Source organism: Uloborus diversus, chromosome 9 (genome assembly GCF_026930045.1).
Source record: "Uloborus diversus isolate 005 chromosome 9, Udiv.v.3.1, whole genome shotgun sequence".
Lineage (NCBI taxonomy): Eukaryota > Metazoa > Arthropoda > Arachnida > Araneae > Uloboridae > Uloborus > Uloborus diversus.
This window is the reverse complement of record NC_072739.1, coordinates 55,252,328-55,271,657: the sequence shown is the minus strand read 5'-3', so window position 1 is coordinate 55,271,657 and position 19,330 is coordinate 55,252,328. Positions and strand designations below refer to the sequence as shown.

At 33.3% G+C, this 19,330-nt stretch overlaps 1 protein-coding gene across 1 annotated transcript; it reads left to right on the top strand.

Annotated features, from left to right (window-relative positions):
* The first annotated feature begins 32 nt into the window (after positions 1-32).
* LOC129229894 (uncharacterized) lies at positions 33-19,330 on the top strand. The gene is made up of 3 exons (XM_054864275.1): positions 33-461; positions 16,206-16,542; positions 18,402-19,330. Exons 1-3 carry the CDS (start codon positions 40-42, stop codon positions 19,242-19,244), a joined length of 1,602 nt encoding a protein of 533 aa, XP_054720250.1. The 5' UTR covers positions 33-39; the 3' UTR covers positions 19,245-19,330.

Below are 19,330 nucleotides of genomic sequence, written 5' to 3'. Positions count from 1 at the left end.
AGTGAAGTAAACTGTCAAAACAAATACACAAATTTTCTCATGTTTTTCACTTTTTTCCTAAACAATTCAAATTTAAATATGTTCTTTAGCAAAAAATGCCATAATTCAGTGAAAAGATTAATTATTGAGTTTAAACACGTACGTTTTAAGTCTTCTGTATCTTCAATGAGCTGTAATACCAATGCTAAAGAGGCATTAACCATTCGTATTCACAAACTGTCTGAAAATCTTGGTTGTACAGCTCTTACCGCGAGAAAGATAGTATCAAAAAACAATCAGATTCTAGCCTTACCATCTGCAGATTTTTTGCGCAATACGAAATTTTGCCGCGAATATTTTAAACTTAGTGACATTGTTGAAATTCCATTTATTTTGTCGATGAATACCAGTTTACTGCAACACCGGTATTTCTCATTGATTGAACTGGGATGCACGAATGTAACTGCTATTCATATTATGAGGTTGGTTGTGCTTAAAAGATTTCAGAAAAGATACTATAGTCTTTTCTCCTTTTTATTTCAGTTTTTGTAGAGAAAAAGAATTGCTTCAAAGAAAAATTGTATGATCCTCCCCGGTGGTTGGAAACACTACTTTTTTTTTTTTTTTTTTTGTAGCGAACTACAATTACAGTTGAACCTCGATTAACCGAGATTTCTATTAACCGAGCCGATAACTAAGTCTATTAAAATGAAAAACTTTAATATTAAATGAAGAGATTTAAATTTAAGAATAAGAATATTTTCTAGAAGTTTATTTCTTTAAACGCATCTTACAATATTTAAATCGGCATCGTAAAAAAAAAGTATGTTTTAAAGATTTACAAGTTATATTCTGTTTTAGTTTTTTAACTGTAAAACATTTCTTTTTACATGGTCCATTTTTATATTTTAAAAATATTCTATTGTATTTTAATTAATACTTTTTAAAAGTCAGAGATCCTAATAGGTTTTATGCAAAGTTTCTATTAACCGAGATTTCCGACATCCTAGGCACTAGCGGTCCCAATTAGCTTGGATAATCGAGTTTCTACTGTACTTTTTTCAAAATGTAGCAACTACAAACTACTTTTGGAAAGTAGCCGCTACTTCGCTACTTTTTAAAAAATGAACAAATGAAAAGCATACACATGCACACCGTTTGAGGATTGAATGAAAAAATTCAAAAAGTGGTTTAGATTAATAAATTGGCTCGTTTGAACTTTGTATATTACAAAGAATTACTTATTCTTTCCTTCCTTTACTGAGCCAATTTGTCATTCCAAACATTTTTTACAAATATTCGCTGAAAGAAAGGAATTAAAACATTGAAGGAATTTAACCTTTAAGTTTTTAATCCTATTGAAGAAGTACAACTTGGCGACTTGAAAATATAAATGCATATAAATAGAACTTTTATTTTGTTGGAACTAGTTGATTTTGAACATCAAACTACTGTTTTGGACCTGGATACCATCTCGGTTCTTACGCTACTGATTAAATGAAGTAAAAGTTTTTTTTTTTTTTCAATTTTACCGAATGACCGCGAAAACTTACAATATATTTAATAATTGACTTTTATTTTGTTGATGTATTAACACTCAATCAGTAAAAAAGAAAAAAATATATAGAAATAGGGAAAATAAAAACCAAATGGGATACTAGTATTTGTAATCAAAAATTTATAAATATCCGAAATATGAAACATAACTAAGAATGAATAAAATATGACAACGTATATAAAGTACAAATTAAGAATGGAAAAAGGTTAAAAAACCAGCAAACAGCTGTTTCGGCACTCTAAAATACAAGTGCCATCATCAGTGCATTAAAAACGAAGACAGGTTCACCCGACTAAAACACAGTCGAGGCGAACAATGGAATGAGAGACGAGTTGTAAAAGATATGAGAGCAGTACCGGAAACGATGACGTCAAGGTTACGTGAGAACTCAGAGGACAGTTGCACTCAGGAGAAAACGTCACGGACAAAAAATAAATCAAAAAACAGACTTCCAACCTTAAGGAAAGGGGGAGTGCTAGACAAATCATTGACGATTAAATTAGCATTTTTCCATATGTAATATGACTTCCAAAAATCTAAATCATGAATAGACGAACACTCGTGAATAACTTTGGCGGAAGAAAAAATAAAATTATGATCGCAGGACCAACAATGTTGAGCAATAGAGGAGCGTTTGAGATCCTGTTTTTTGACGTAATTTTCGTGTTCTTTTATCCGAAATTTGAGGGATTGTCGAGTCTGCCCAATGTAGGCCAATTTGCACTGGCAGGAAAGACTGTAAATGCCCCATTTGTCAAGGTTGTGAACAGGGTGTTTAAGCTGTGAAAATTTTAATTTATTAACAGGAGAAAAAGTGACGGAAAAATGAAACTTTTTTAAGATTTTGGCAATTTGTAGACTGATTTTAGGAAAAAACGGAACTCGAATGGTTCACAGGAGCAAGTGTTTGATTTTTGTTAGTTGAGCTACATAGCTTCTTATAAATGGTATCAATATCTGATGTGAATCCCCGATCCACCGCAATACTTCGTAGGTAATTCAGTATAATTTTATTTTTTCTTCTGCCAAAGTTCAAGCATCACGAAGACTCTGAAAAACGTCAAGAGGATCCTTCTCAAGCTCTGTTTGTTCTTAACACAAGTGCTAAAGGGTATACGCCCAAAATGTCGCGGCCAAAATGTCGCCAGTCCAAAATGTCGCCGGCCCGAAATGTCGCCGGTCCAAAATGTCGCCGGTCCAAAATGTCGGCAGTACAAAATGTCGCCGGTATAAAATGTCGCCGGTCCACAATGTCGCCGGCCCAAAATGTCGCCAGTCCAAAATGTCGCCGGCCCAAAATGTCGCCAGTCCAAAATGTCGCCGGTCCACAATGTCGCCGGTCCAAAATGTCGCCGGTCCAAAATGTCGCCGGCCCAAAATGTCGCCGGCCCAAAATGTCGCCGGCCCAAAATGTCGCCGGCCTAAAATTCGCTAGTTCAATTTGTACGAAAAATTTAAATGTACGTCGATGCTTTCCAGCATAAAAGTTGCGAAAGCATATTAATTGCCTTTCAAAGTAAGTTCCTTCAAAAATTCCAAACGTTTTCTCCTGTCTTAATTCGTAAACATCAGATTAATTCCAGAAAATTAATAGTTTTCAGAAAAACATACGTTTTTCTGTATACTATTACAAACGTAAACATGTGAAAGGCTGCTGCAACGGAATTCTCTTTCTCGTTTAATCTGATTAATAATAATACTCAAGATGTAACATAAAGGATCAAGATGTAACGCAAGGATTCAGACAAAAAATTGGTATGGAAGTAAAACTAAACTGTTCTAAACGCGAATGAAAGAATAGTGAGGCGCAATTTGAATATGGCTAGAGAATAGGAGGTTTGTATTTTTTGGCGTAATGAAGTAAAAACAAATAACTCCTTCACTCTAACATATTATTACGGTGGCGACAGGTCAGTCATTTAGGGGATCAGGCGGAATGGCCCTCGACTTTGAATTTTTTTTTATATACAAGTGGGAGTGGTTTTTATAGCAATCCTATGAAATTTGCATTAGTTATACATACGCCCGTTATCCTCCCTCTCCCCTTTCACTGGAAAAATTCGAAATCACGGGCCAGGGTGGAAATAAAGTAGAAAAGTATCTTAATGAAATTTAATTTTCTCATAGATTTATCAACATTACCCTAAGAACTGTTTAAAAAAAAAAAAAACTACGTTTTCAGTGAGATATACGTTGGTTAAAGTAAGATCAAAACTGCCGTGGGAACTCCCATCTCTTATGAGTAAAATTCTGAAATTACGTCGAAATGTTCACCGTCAAATCTTTTGAAATCAATGAAACCCATAACTGCTGAAACAGGTGTCTTTCACTCAGATTTTTGAAAAACGACTCTACGCGATGACAAATATTTTCAATTCTCAACATTCATGAAATTTATATATTCGATAGAACATCAAGGGACAATTTCAGAACAGCTATTTTATTGAAGGTTTTCAAGAGAATACTTTCATGCATGCGAAGTAGCGCTTGTCAGCTAATCACATTTTCCAATTTTAAATAGAAAAGAAAAAATTTCATAATGTAGGGTGAAATAACTGATATCAATGAGATTATTCAGATCAATTTTGACCTAGACTTATTTTTAAAATGAGTTTCAAAAAGTAATAGTTCCACCTCAATATAGCTTGGTAATTCAGAAAGAAAAGAATATTGATAATAATAATAATAAACAAATAAGTTTTTCTCTCTCAGAAAAAATTGCTGTTTTAATTAGTGAATTTTTACTACGCAAATTATATAAGAATGCAAACTCAGTTTTTATTTAACACTCACGCTAGTTAAAGTGCTACAAAAATGAGAGGAATACACGACTAATTTAGATTTTATTGATATCATGCTCAACCTCTCATATATAAATTCAGTATATTTTTCATTGTTTATTTAATTACACTGACTCGCGTAAACGATTACGAAACTCAACTTAAAACGAAAATAAGGCTTGTTTTCGTTTAATTTCACTTGTATACTACATTTTTGTATGAATCCTCGCATTACTTCTTGAGATGTAGCAGTCACATAAAACGATAAAAATTATTCTGTGATCCATCCTTTTGGGATGACTGAAGCCAAAAATAAATGAGCAACTCGCATTTTAAGATATACCTGTAGACCAAATTTTGTCTTAACCCTTGTACAGTAGACCCTCGTTTTACGCGGGGGTTATGTTCCACGGAAATGCTGCGTAAATCGAAACCGCGTAAATTGAGACCTAATATTAGTGTCAAATAGGAATTAGGTTCCGTAGATTAAAAAAATACTTCATTCTAGTGATGACTAATTGTATAAAAAGTTTAATGTGTACTTATATCAATTTTTATGCACAATATGCATAAAGAAAACAAACTAATTTCGTGTTCTGTTTATGAAGAAGAGCTGACTATGATAGTTTTTTGGTAGTCATTAAGAATTTTTCCTCCAATTCTTTGCTTAACATTAACTCATCCATGATCACTTGCGTCATTTCCATGATAGAATCTTCTTTCACTAACAAATCAGAAAAATCATTCCTATTGTCTACAGATGGTTCGAAAATTTTCAATGTGAGCGTTTTTGGTTGTGTGTCACCGGAGTCGGTATCCGCGTTGGTTTTGACCTCCTTTGTCACTCCTAAAAGCTCTTCTTCCAGTGAGTTCTGAACTGTGTGAGTTTAATCACTTTACTTCTGATGGAAAACGCTCTGGAACCAATCGCATAAAATGTCTCCAAGGACCCAAGTTCGATTATTAGCACGCCAAAATGCAGTTAGTTACGTGTAATCTGCAATCTTTAGGAGCTTGGGTTTTGAAAGAGAGGAAAATGTTACCTGTTTGCATTGCCGCATCTGCGTAAAACCGAAACTCATCTGCGTAAATAAAATAAAGGTGTCAAATCTTCAACCCCGTATAATCGAAACCGCGTAAAATAAACCCGCTGAAAACGAGGATCTACTGTATTACTTTTTGAGATATATCAATCACAGATAATAAAAAAGAAAGGAAAAAACATTCGATTGCTCCACCCTCTGGTGTTATTGAGCCCAAAATCTGTCCCCCTGCTGCTTCCTAACATTTTATTTGATTCCCTTCATCATTTTTTGAGCAATGACAGTCACGCATATCGATGAAAACGTTCAGTTACTCCACTATCTTGAACGAATTGACGCAAAAAACCACGCAGCCCTAAATCATATATGGGTACTTGCGGGTATCGTTCGAATTCTTACTACAAGTTTTGACGTAGAATGTCCCCAAAAAATCGGTCACATACAAACGCACACTATTCTTGAAGAAAAGTTTAAAATAATTTAGCGAACGTCAGAACTGAACGCCGTCAGAACGTTTTACAGTTGGTAGATAGCGAGTCACAAGAAATAAGATAACGTAACGCTTGTATTCTATTTGTTTGCTGAAAAACAGAAGAGAGTTGCGAATCTAAACGGAATAATCTTTTTAGAATTTATCATGAAACTCAGTTAGTCCAGTCCTATTTTTAACGGAGACATTCATTAAAGGCAGTAACCATTTATTCTGCAAATTTGGTGTTAAACATCATTTTTGTACATTTTAATTTTTCTTACCAACTGAATAAACGAATTTTGGATCTACAACATTTTGGACAGGCGACATTTTGGCCCGGCGACATTTTGGAACGACGACATTTTGGACAGGCGACGTTTTAGCCCGGCGACATTTTGGATCGGCAATATTTTGGCCCGGCGACATTTTGGACTGGCGACATTTTGGACCGGCGACATTTTGGACAGGCGACATTTTGGACAGGCGACATTTTGGATCGGCGATATTTTGGACCGGCGACATTTTGGACCGGCGACATTTTGGATCGGCGACATTTTGGACAGGCGACATTTTGGACAGGCGACATTTTGGATCGGCGATATTTTGGACCGGCGACATTTTGGACCGGCGACATTTTGGACCGGCGACATTTTGGCCCGGCGACATTTTGGCCGCGACATTTTGTCCCGCGACATTTCGGTGGCGACATTTTGACCCCAAACCGTGCTAAAGGGTTCAGTTTAGATATAAAATCAAATAACAGTGAAATTAGTACTTGGATCATGAGTGAGGAAGAAAAATAAAAACTTTCTTTGCTCAAATTTTATTTAATTATTTCGTCTATAAAGTACACTATTTTTTTTTTTTCAAAAATTATTCCTTGAACTACAGGAAAGTCATTTCAGATGTAAGGAATAATTTTATTTGAGGTTTTTTTTAAAACAAAATCATTGATAAGAATAAATAAATAATATATGGTATGTATTATTTCTTTTTTCATAGCAAAAATATTCATATAATGTGTCCTATATTTGTCCTATATTTTTTGTGGAAAATGTCCTATATGTGACAAGTCGGTCACTTCTACCCCTGGTGTTCGTCCATTCATGATTTAGATTTTTGGGAGTCATATTACATCATGGGTGCAAGACCTTCCGTCTCAGGACGGATTTCCGTCTTGGACAAATTTCCGAGACGGAGGTCGGGACGGAAAGAAATTCGATGACTTTCTTTCAGTTTTTACTTAAAAAAGAATAATTATGTGTTTGGAAAATATGCTTTAATTACTGGACCGTTCCATAACAACGAATTTACATCGACATTCTCTCGATTTTCCACCATGGGCTTGTTTTGTTCGCAACGTTCTTTTGGAGGAATGGCTTTTCGACTCGCGCCGTTTGACTTTTTTTAGGTACAGCTCCGTTATTTCCAATTCACTGCATTGCAGACCGAGGAGTTGCTCGCTATTCTCCCTGATTTTTCGAAATAATCGGCTCTAATTGAAAATTTAGCTTTTTCTCATGCTATTTTCGATCATTCTTTCGTTTTTTTCATTTGCGTTTTTTTTTTTTTCAAACTTTACACGCATAAATGAAAATGATGTACGCTCTTAAAATGTCTTAAGAGTTGAATCTGAATCACCGATTGAGAGTGAATGCTGACGAGTTGAAATAATTACGTCACAGCAAACGGCGTCCACCATACCAGGTAAAACGGAAACTATCGGGGATTTCAATGAAAATGTGAATTTTGGAAATAAACGAGGGGAAATTTCAAGCTGGTTGGAAACACCGATGAACAACCGTTACTGCATTCTTGACAAAGACTTTAGGAATCACTAAATTCCAATGTCATTAAATCTAGCACTCGCTAGAATCGAAATATGGGAGGGGGAGGGAGAGAAAGGAAAGGAGAAAAATAACGGCAGCATGAATTTGCGAAAAAACGCTGCTGTCGCAAAGAGGGTAATCAGTTCGCAAATTAACCCGTGATACTGAGGTCTTAAAACGTTGATATTTTGGACAATCTAAGAGGGGGGGGGGAGGTGTTACTCAAGGGTTACAGTATAAAATATCAAAAAACTGAATTGAAAGTCATTTTTGAAACTAAGAGTGGTTTGATACATCTCTTCTGCTAGCTCTTAAAAATTTAAAAGTCAAAGTTTTAGGCTGTCCTTAATGATGTAAAAGGGGGAAGGGGGAGGTTTTAAAAAAAATCAAAAATTGGAGTCTTAAAGACATTAATTTAGGCAATCTTTGGTGAATTTATGAGAGATGGTTTTGGTGTTTTAACATGAAAATGTTTTGTAGCTGAGTATTAAAAACTATTTGAGGCTATAATTAAATGGACTTGAGTGAAACGGCATTTGGGACCCTCTCCCGAAAAGTGTTTGTAATTGAAATCTTAAAACTTTTAGGCTGTCTTTGGCAATGTCAAGAGGAAGGGGCTCTCTTTAGGCAAAATTCCGACACTGGAGTCTTAAAAGAGCAACTTTAGACCGTCTTGGGGTTCAGGGTTCCCCTTTCCCAAAAAATATTCAAAGCTGAAGTATTCAGAACTCAATTTTAGGTAATCTTTAAAAGACTTAAGAAGAGGGAATTCGAAGGCTTTCTCTCAATAAGTTTTAGAATTTAAATTCTTAAATCTTCGGTGATTAAAAGGGAAAACAGCAAATTTAAGTCAAATTTAATGAACTTAGGGGAAGGAGTTCGGAGGGGGGGGGGTCCCTCTCTACGAAAATTTCTCCACGCTGAAGTATTGAAATGCTATTTTGACTATTTTTGAGTGAGTTAAGAGTTAGGGAATTCAGGGGTCTTTCTCGAAACATTTTCGAAATTGTAGTCTTAAAACTTTGGGTTGTCTTTGGCGATGTGTGGATGGGAGTTGCTCTCTCAATAGAAAAATAAATCTTAAACAAAAACTTACACTGAGTTTAGTAAACACAATTAGAGGGGGGGGGGGTATTCCGCACCCTCGCCCGAAATATTTTCGTTTCTGAAATTTTAAGAGCTTTGTTTTTGACTATCTTTGGATGACTTAAGGGGGAAGGGTGTAGGAAGGTTCTTTCAAAAAGTTCCCAAAATTAAAGTATTAAAACTTTTAGGCTGTCATAAGTCATGTTTATAGGTAAGAGGGGTACTATTCCTACAAAACAATTTAGAAACTGAAGCCTTAAAAATTGATATTTAGGACATTTGTGGTGAACTCAGAGGAAGGGTTTCGGGAGTTCTCTTCCGAAAGTGTTTTGATGCTGAAAATTTAAAGCGCTACTTTAGGCTATATTTGAGTGCCTGAAGAGGGATGTGATTCGGGAACCCTGCCTGGGGTTAGGATTCAGTTCCCCTATTTCTTTTTTTAATTAATGAATATTGGAAAGGATACCTTGTTTAAAAAATATATCTACTTCACTGAAGCGATTTTTTATTGCTGATTTTACCACCTGCTATCTTATGAAAGAATTCTTTTTCAAATGAAGACTGAGTGGGGGAATATCATTAGTCGGCCATACCCTTCATTTCCTTCATTTCTGGTTTGTTGGCTCTACCTTATGTAGACATTCCGATCAGAATTGATTTATGTTGCAAAATAACTACCTTATGTCCTAAGCGATTTTATTGCTACAATAAAAATGTTTACGATCGGCAAAAACTAATGGTGCGGCGCTGCCAACGCTTTTACCCCTAACATTATCCAACATCGTCTAAAATTGCGTTTCTGGAACTTCAATTTCGAAATATGTTTGAAGACTGGAGGAGGGTTCCTGAACTCCATCCCTTCCATAATGCATTCAAAAAGTGTATAAACATTATGAAAGATGGAGTACAATTTCATTTTTAAAACTTTGGTTTCTGGGAGGGCCCAGAGCACCGTCTCCCCTTTCTCTAATATTATTGAAAGCTGCTCAATATTGTTATTTTGGAACTAACAGTTTGAAATAATTGATGTAAGAGTCCCTGAACCCCTCCTTTCCCAAAACTTTACAGAAATTGCATACCATGGCGTTTTTTGAACTTCAATTTCAAAACATTTCTGAGGAGAGTCCCCCAGACCCCCCCCCTCCCTCCACTTATTGCCGGATTTTAGATTTTTTGGAATTATGATGTCAAAACGCTTAAATATTACAATTTAAAGGCTTAAAATTTAAATCAAACACAGATTCCAAAACTAGCATTGTTAAAATCTACAACATTAATACACATAAATTTTTCCTTAAGCCTGCATGCGGGCGGGGGGGGGGGGGGGAGCTGAAAATGTTTTCCGTCTTGAACGCATCACCAAACTTGCACCCATGTATTACATATGGAAAAATGCTAATTTAATCGTCTATGATTTGTCTAGCACTCCCCCTTTTCCTAATGTTTGGAAGTCTGTTATTTGATTTATTTTTTGTCCGTGACGTTTTCTCCTGAGTGCAACTGTCCTCTGAGTTCTGACGTAACCTTGACGTCATCGTTTCCGGTACTGCTCTCATATCTTTTACAACTCGTCTCGCATTCCATTGTTCGCCTCGACTGTGTTTTAGTCGGGTGAACCTGTCTTCGTTTTTAATGCACTGATGATGGCACTTGTATTTTAGAGTGCCGAAACAGCTGTTTGCTGGTTTTTTAACCTTTTTCCATTCTCAATTTGTACTTTATATACGTTGTCATATTTTATTCACTATGCAGTACAAAGTTTTCGATTACTTTTTATGTATAACTAAGAATGCTTACTTTATTTCAATGTGCAATTTTAAACTACAGTGTGCTCGCGCTACAACGTTTTTCGATTTGCGCGAAATGAATAATAGAGAGCTTTCTTCGAGTAACAAATTTCAGAGCTAAACCTGATTCCTCACCCTGCAACACAAAAATTTTTGGAATGCAATCGCATGGCTTGAGTATCACCTTCTTTATTGGGTACTAAATATTAGTTTCGTGAATGATTTTTCCCTTTAGCATCACTGAAAGCAAAAGTATCCCGCACTGTACTAGTTGAAGTATCGCTTCCTTAATTTACAAATAGCCACTCTGCACTTTTTCGATGTAAATATGAAGTTGATGAAACATAATTTCACACAGGCTAGGTTTACCTAACGTTTTAAAATAGAAGAAAAAATAGAAAGTTTCTGACAACTAAAGAAATTTAAAGATTTTCGATATGCTTGAACAACTAAAAAGGGCGCCGAATATAATTACTTTATTTACTGTACAGTTCTATTGCAGCGCTGCATTTTATTATTGCTACATACTGTACGTATCGTACTGTGTCATTTTATGCCATTCTTTCCCATTGATTTCGTGCATCCTAACCGTATTTTTTTTTCAATAACACCGCTTTTTTTTTACTACAGTAAAATTTCAGTTCTCTATGTTTAATTCAGTACTATGACGTTAAAAAATGAGTTAAAATAGTTTGAAGGATGTTTTCAAATCTCTAAAATAATTGGTATGTTCATAAAAAGTCGTATAGATACCTTTTTCCACAACACGAAATTTCAACCTATGCGAGAAGTCTTGGAACGCATCACTTGCGTAAGTTAAGATTTGACTGCATATGCGGATGGCATTGATACAGGGTTGGCCGAATCGGACCCAATTGGGTTGGACCCAATGGGTTTTTTTGAAAAAACCCATTTAAAAAAACCCATTATTTAGCCCACTTTTGGGTTTTTTAAAATTTTCTGAAAACTTTTTTTTAAAAAATAATTAATTTAAATACTTTTACAATTTAAACTTCTTTTTTCTTTCTTCTTCACAATAGGCAATGGACATAAAAAATGAATTTTGAACTTTAATAGTATTTCTTAACTCTTAAGGGCATTAAAAAATGCTTCAAAGATTTTAAATAAATATATTTAACTTTTTTCCTTCAACGGGTCAATAAGGAACTCAAATTATCTTGACTAAGTCCTGTCACGTCTGATTTTCTCAATATTTGTAGATTGTATAGAGGAAACTAATCTAGTTAAAAGGCTTTCATGTAAATTATTTTCTGCTAACCAACACGTCACAAATCTCGAATAAACACAAGGTAATTTTTTTAGAAATAAACAGATTTTTCAAACGGTCTACAGAAAACAGAACAGGTACAGTATTTTCATTATTTTACAAAAAAGTTTAATATTTCTTACCCTGTACACAGAAATAGAAAAACAGGCAACATAAAATTCAAAGAAATGTCTTGATTAAGCTGGAATTCAGTAAAAAGGGATTTAAACGACTTGAGGTTCTATAGTTGCATAACAAAATGCATATTTGCATAACAAAATAAAATACTATAAAGTAAAATGCAAAAAAAAAAAAAAAATGTAGTAATTAAAAACGAACAATAGATTTTATCACTCGAGAAGTAACTTTGCCTTAACTGTTGGTAATAATGAAAATTAAAAAAATCTGAAACTTTAACATTCTTGGGTTTTTTCGTCTCTTATACTTTTCTTCAGAAAACTCTGAATTTTAACTAGTTTTCGAGCTTTTTACCCGAAGATAATTTTTACACTTTGTCCATATACTTATGCTACAATATGCTACAAGTACCCCACATTTTCCCTAAAAAAAGACAAAAAAACCCACATTTCTTTTAAAGAAACCCAACTTTAGTTGGGTTTTTTTGGGTTTTATTTAAAAAAACCCAAAAAACCCTGGGTCCATGGGCTTTTTTTAAAAAACCCGGGTTTTTGCCAACCCTGCATTGATAGAAAAGCTTTTTGCTGAAAACAAAAAATTTCCGTTATCATACATTTCAATAACACTAATATTTGTTGTTAGCCAAGGAGTTCGATATCATCCTCTTCCATAACATTTACAGTAGCTTCTATTTTAGGAGGATATTGGCACAATAATTTCATTGATTTCTAAAATGTTCATCCACGGGACATTCGCTGCTGCCAGAAAACACAAATGCGGTACTACATTGGCAGTTATCGTTTGTTCTTTTCTTTCTAAGCCATACTCTATCCAAGGCAAATATTTGGGAAATGTGAAAATTTCGATGCCAAACAAACTAATGGCGTCAATCTGAGGTCAGCTCGTATTTTTCCTTTTTCAGTCTTTTGAATCTGATTGGTGCAAGTTTTAATCCCGTAAGACTTGCACCAGTCAGATACGTTTAAAACCTCATTTTTTTAAAATCTTTATTTAAAAGTAGTTTTTTGAAATCGCTACAAACTACTTTTTTCTTTTTTGTAGCGAACTACGCTACTCTACATTTTTTTAAAGTAGTGCGCTACACTACAAACTACTAAAAAATGTAGCTACTACAGTAGCGTCGCTACTTCCAACCACTGATCCTCCTACATTATAGGTCTGAAGTTTGTGTTCTTCAAAAACATCATGCGATAGAGCAGCTTATCTCAACCTGTAGACTGGCACCGGTTTGCAGAAAAATTTTAAATTGAGATTTTTGCTCATTCACGTTAAAAAAAAATTCTATCGCTAAAAAGGAAGCACCCTGATGATAGAAAACAAATGTATCCTATTTGACATCTCTTACTTGAATTTTGTGATAAGTTTTTGTACTTTTCTATGATTTTTCAGCAACGCACAGTTGAATATCGATAACTCGAAGCTTATAACTGGAATATTCTTTTATCTCGAAGTTTTCATCGAGTCCCAAACTCTTGAGACTGTTGTGGAAACTTCCTATAACTTGAACGTTTTAGCTGTTCCCTTGAGATTTTGAGTTATTGAGAGTTGACTGTATATTGCTTTTGGGTCATTCTCCAGAAAACCTAACTTTTGAACGTAAATATTTTTCAATTTCATAACCTTTTGTTTTCTTTTATTTTCATTGTTACATAAAAGTGTTACCTACTAGAAGTGACCATAAGCACTGGCCCAGCTAAGTTCCAATTATTTTACTCATAAATTAAAAAATGCTGCAGAAATTAAAAAAAAAAAGAAAAATCTTTTAATATTTAAAAATTAAGGCAAATTTAGTATCAAAGTAGTAATTTTGTTAATTGTGCAAACAATCAGATATTTTAATGATTAGTGGGAATATAATATTAAGCTCTCTTCATTAAAGTACGACTTAATTAGTAGTTTCAACAGTATGTTAAAAAAGAGTATTTAGTAAATTTGAGGATATACTGGCAATTTATAATTTTGGTGAATGCCTATTATTGATGTATTTCCTCTCCATCAGTTATTTTCACCTCAGAAATAATGACATTGAAAAGGTCTGTCACGGAGGTGAGATTCACAGAGGTGAGGATTTTTCCATTAATATAGGCCTAATAAATACATTTTTCACGGAATTTTTTTTTTATTCGTTGCTGCAATCAGCACATGTTAAGCATATGAAAACATGTTTACTTCTTTTTTTATGTTAATTTACATTCCTGAAATTCAAGTTTACGCAGGTGAGAAGTCGGAATGACCACACTAAGTTTTTAAAGCAAAATCTTCTTGTTTTTACACAAAAATCTTACAAGTTCAACTATGGCAGAAAATAAACAAGGGGGCTCCCCTGTATCATGGAAAATAAAATTTGATGTCATTACTGCCGTGTTTTCATGAGGAATGGCATTTTGTGTTTTAGTAACGAAGGTGAGAATTTATTGTGGGATATTGACCCTTCTGTATAATTTTTACAATAATTACTTGTCAATTCTTAACATTTAACTATTTTTCCAATAATTCTTTAGCACTAAGTAAAGTTTTATTTATATTATTATAATATTTTGTAAACACAGAAGAAAAAAACCTCAGTTGTTTGCAAAAACATTTCACAAGTATTTAACAGTCTTCAGATCAAAAGTTTTTTTCTTCTTTTTTTTGTGGAAAAAAAGAAAGATTATTGGGAAAACCTCTCACCAGTGGTCTATAAAAAAAACCATGTGTTTTTAACAATGAGCAAAGTAGGAGTTTTTTTTTTTCTTTTGAAACCCCCCATTACCAGTCTGCAAATTTTTTTTCAATAGCCAGTCCGTAGGTTAAAAGAGATTGAGAAACACTGCAATTGAGACATCTCGATAAGTTCCCTTTGAAATCAGGAGTTCCATAGAACCTGTAAAAATTATCAGTAGGAAATTTTGAAATTTTTTAATGGTAATAAATGTGAAGTGCGATGTGGAAAAAAATAAATATGAAATGTTTGATTGAACTCATGTTTAATGAAAAGTTTGAAAGAACTGCATAACTATCAATATGAACTGAAATCGAACTGCCTAATCCCAAAAGTCACGCCCATCATTTCATAGTTTTCCTTGAGATGTGTACTTTATGCTTGCATAGCCATAACATGACCCTGTAAAATAGGGAGACAAAGTGAATTCTTTTTAAAGAAAATGGGGATTTCATGACTAAATTCAAAATGAAAGTTAATTTTTGGTGTTAGATGTTAGCGTCTGGGGTGCTTTTTTGGAAATTAAAGTTTTGAAAATGCAATTTTTTTCAATCTTTGGTGACGTTAAAGAAATGTTTTTTTTTGACATTTATTGTTTTAAAATAGGAATTACTGGATATCTTTGTGGTACTAGGGGAAGAATGGAAGCTTGATCATCTTTGGAAAAAATTCAAAGCTGAACTTCAGACTTGATGAAACTAACTTCCAGTGGCTCTCCTCGAGAAATGTTTCGAAATTAAAGTAGGAAAAATGCTATCTAAGACTGTTGGTAGTGATAGAGGAAACATGAGAGTTCCCTCTTTATTTATTTATTTATTTTTTTTCAAGACTGAAGTTAAGCTTTAGGCTGTCATTGAGAAACAGGAGTTTGGGATCTTTCCCTCTAAATTTTTTTAAACAGAAATTTCTGTTTTCTTTCTTGAGATAAAATGAATATGGAAAGTTCAAGAATTTTCTCCAGAATTTTTTTGCTTCGATGTCTTAAAACGAAATTTTTTTAAGGCTGTCTTTGCTGTGACTTTGAGGGAATGAGGAATGTTTGACAGCTCGCTGGAAAGTTTTCAAAATGAAATCTAAAATATTCATATCAGCTTCATCCGAAAGTGACTTCGAACATATGTCTTCCGGTTAGAATGAAAAGGTTCAGGTTTACCAAAAGTCTTTTTTGAAATTCCAATCATTTTTAGGCTCTTTTTGGCTTTGGGGGTAAGTTTAAAACTTTTCACAAGCTAATAAAAGTAGGAGGACAGTTGCAACCCTTTGCTCCTCTAAATTACATTCATGGTCCCATTGGCAAAAACATCAGATCAAGCACCATTTTCAATATATTCATAGCAGTAGAATGTCAGATATGATTTCTGCATTTTGTTGTGAAATTCAAATTTGATTCTACTAGATTTAAATATTTAAGAAAAAACTACAAAGGCTGGGCAAGGGCATATTAGCAAGTAGCATAATATTGGATATGCGTTGAATCAATATAAAATGTATTCCTAATTTTCTGTTTTCAATTTAAAGAAGATGCCTATGTATTTTATTTTCAGATTTCTGCATATTATGAAAAAATCTCCTGAAGAACTAACTACTGAAAATTTAGCTTGCAACTTTAAACAATCTTTAGAAGATTGTCTGAAGTTCTTTGATCCTGAGTATAGGGATGAAAAGAAATTGCATTTAAATCGTCTTTACACTAATGCAAGTTGTCTTCAAAATATCAAAGAAGCCATGAATGCAGAATTTTTATCAACTAAGTTAAATATCTCTTTAAGCAAGGCATACCAGTTGTTCAAGAGCTATCCTCCAATACGATTGCAAAGTATCGTCAACACCAACCATGTGTTAGATCTTCTCTGTGGAAGATTTGGATTCTCTATTTCAAAGGTTATTTTACTTTATCTTTAACTCACTGTGTTTAGTAACTTGTTGGTTTCTTGATTTTCTTCATGCTTTATGTGTGTGTATATGTTAGAGATAAAGGAAGAACCTAGTTTTAACCAGTTAAAGCGGGGATTAGCGATGCTTTACGGCTAAAGCCCGAAGAGCTCCTGATATTTCCCATTTTAACTGACTAAAACTAGATCTCACCAACCTCGGTTAGTTCAAGTTCGAAGTTACATTGTACATTTTTATAAAGGAATACATTATAATAAGGTAGTATACAAATAAAACTAAACTGTAAATAAAGACATTAAGTTATCAATAAAAATAAAAATTAAAAGTAATGAATATATACAATTAAAACAAAGAATATATGTATGTTTGTGTATATATATGTATGTTCCGTATACAAATCCACAGTTTAAGTCAGATCTTGATCACATTTTGCATGGAGGTTCTTGGGCACCCGAGAAGGAACGTAGGGGATTTTTCGAACAACATTAAATTATTAATAAAAATAAAAATTTTATTAATCAGAGGTATTTTTAACTTCTATTTGTTATTGCAAGATAAACTTGAATGGCCTTTAGAGTTACATAAAATATTTGCAGCTTTGTAAAGACATTTTTGTTCCACATTTTGTTTTATAGTGGTTTTTTTTTAATCCTTGATCACCAGAAGTTGTTTGTAGATTTGCAAGTTGCCAAGTTGCTGTAAGGACTTGTTCTCATCTGAAACATCCCCAATGTTTACAAACTGTGATTCACATACAATAAATTGATTTCTTGAAAACATTTAAGGAACTGTTCCTTTCTCATTGCCCAATTTACACAATCTGTTCTCATTACATTCCTTTTAAAATAATATTTCTGTCTCCTCTATCTATGTCAGAAATTTTTACTCTTACGTTATCACAAACATTACAAGTATTGGACAAAGATATCATTTTTTTTTAGCCTGTTCTGCTCAGTTTGCCTTTGCTTTGTTTCTATCATTAATTATGTTATCTTTTTTTGGAGTATAAAGGACATAAATTCTCATTTCTGTTTTTGCACATTTCACACTTGGCACTTAATGCCATTTCTTTTTCACTTTGAGTTTCTTTTTATGTGTAGAAATGTAAATTAACTGAAGTCTTTCTCCTTTTCCCTGAACTTTTTCTTAGGAAAAAAAAACCTCTGATTTAAATTTTTAAAAATCCGTTTTTTTTCCTTTCAAAAAATTTTAATTCTTTTACACTCTGATCAAAAATCATGTACAGCAGTTAGAGAAGCTAACCGAGCAAATTTTTCATTCTGTGTGTCACACCTTATTCATTCCAAATACCAAAGTGAAAGAGTCAAATTAGAATCATTTCTGCTGTCAGCAAATTGAAAAATATCTTTTGTTTACCACTGTTAGTTTTATTAAAAGATCAATGAATTTTAACTCCTTTTTCCTCCCAATTTTAAGTTTATTTAGTTCCATGCAAATGCAAAAGCAAGAGAAAATAAAAGAACATGCTTTTCCCCTAATTTGATTTGACCCGTATGTTGATGAACAATAGTTCAATGCTGGTATTTCAGTTTTTGGTGCAATTCAGGTTAAAGCTAGAAAATATTTGATTCATATACAGATCTCTCTATTTTGTATTTTTATGTATGAAATTACAATTATTTTATGTTAATTTTAGTTAAAACCTTTAATCTGCTTTATAAAAGCTACATTTCATGTTATATAATCTGAAAAATAATTTAAATGCTTGTTAATTTTCCCATTAATGCATTTATAAGTTGTTTATTCACATAAATTATTTTTATGATGTTTTTTTATGAGTCAAAGTTTTTTAATAAGTAAAAGTGATGTTTTCTTATATGTTTCAGATTTTTCAAGCTCCTAGTTTGCTATCATTGCATCATGAAAATGTAGAACTTTTCCTTGCAGAAGTGCCCAATATTTTAGGTGTAAGAACATCATATGTGGTTTACAAGTTGCCATTACTTCTAAGGCGACCAGTTGAATCAGTTTTAGAAGTTGAACGTATTTTAAAAAAATTCAATATAAGTGAACAGCAATTTATTAACTGCCCAAAAGTTGTGATACTTACACCAACTACACTTCAGCAAAGATTGGAAGTTTTATGCAAATCAGAGGATTTTTCTGTTCTTAAATCATACAAAAAGTTTTTATGGTTGGTTTTCTATTACAAGAATGTTAAAAGTAGGCTTGCATCTCTGAAAGAGTTTGATATTCCTACTGGCATTTCTATGTTTACGCTGTCAAAGCCTAAATTTGAAAAATATTTGTGCTTCCGTGAAAGTCGTTGTCACATTAATGATGTGTGCTTTTACCTTGCTGATGCTCTGAAATGTGATGAAAGCAATATTGAAATGAAACTAAGAGAGTATCCTAATTTTAGTTGTTCATCTTTGCAAAATTGTCGCCAAGTAGTGGAATTTCTTTTTGATTCTGGTGTATCAAAACAGCAGTTATATAATGGTGTTGGAATAATATTTTATGATGCTGATGTTGTTAAAATGTTTTTTGATAACCTAAAACGTCACCCAAGTGTTCAACCTTATTCTGAATGGGTTAACCATTACAATTTAATTCAGTTATTGATATATTCTATTGAAGTAGAAACTGGTTTTATGGCATCTCGACTATGTAGTGCAAGAGCCAGAATAGAAGATGAGCCCCTTATTTCTGCTAATTACTCCCTGTAAAGATATTTGTAAAGCTTTAAAAATTGCAATTTAATGAATGTTAATAATTTTGCTATGTATATAAAGTGTTTTGCATATAAAACTAA

Excerpts from the sequence above, each read along its gene's own strand:
- LOC129229894 (XM_054864275.1), top strand. The coding sequence starts at position 40 with ATGTTTTTCACTTTTTTCCTAAACAATTCAAATTTAAATATGTTCTTT. Across the intron at positions 462-16,205 it reads ACTGCTATTCATATTATGAG|ATTTCTGCATATTATGAAAA; the intron begins GTTGGTTGTGCT and ends TTTTATTTTCAG. Across the intron at positions 16,543-18,401 it reads TTGGATTCTCTATTTCAAAG|ATTTTTCAAGCTCCTAGTTT; the intron begins GTTATTTTACTT and ends TATATGTTTCAG.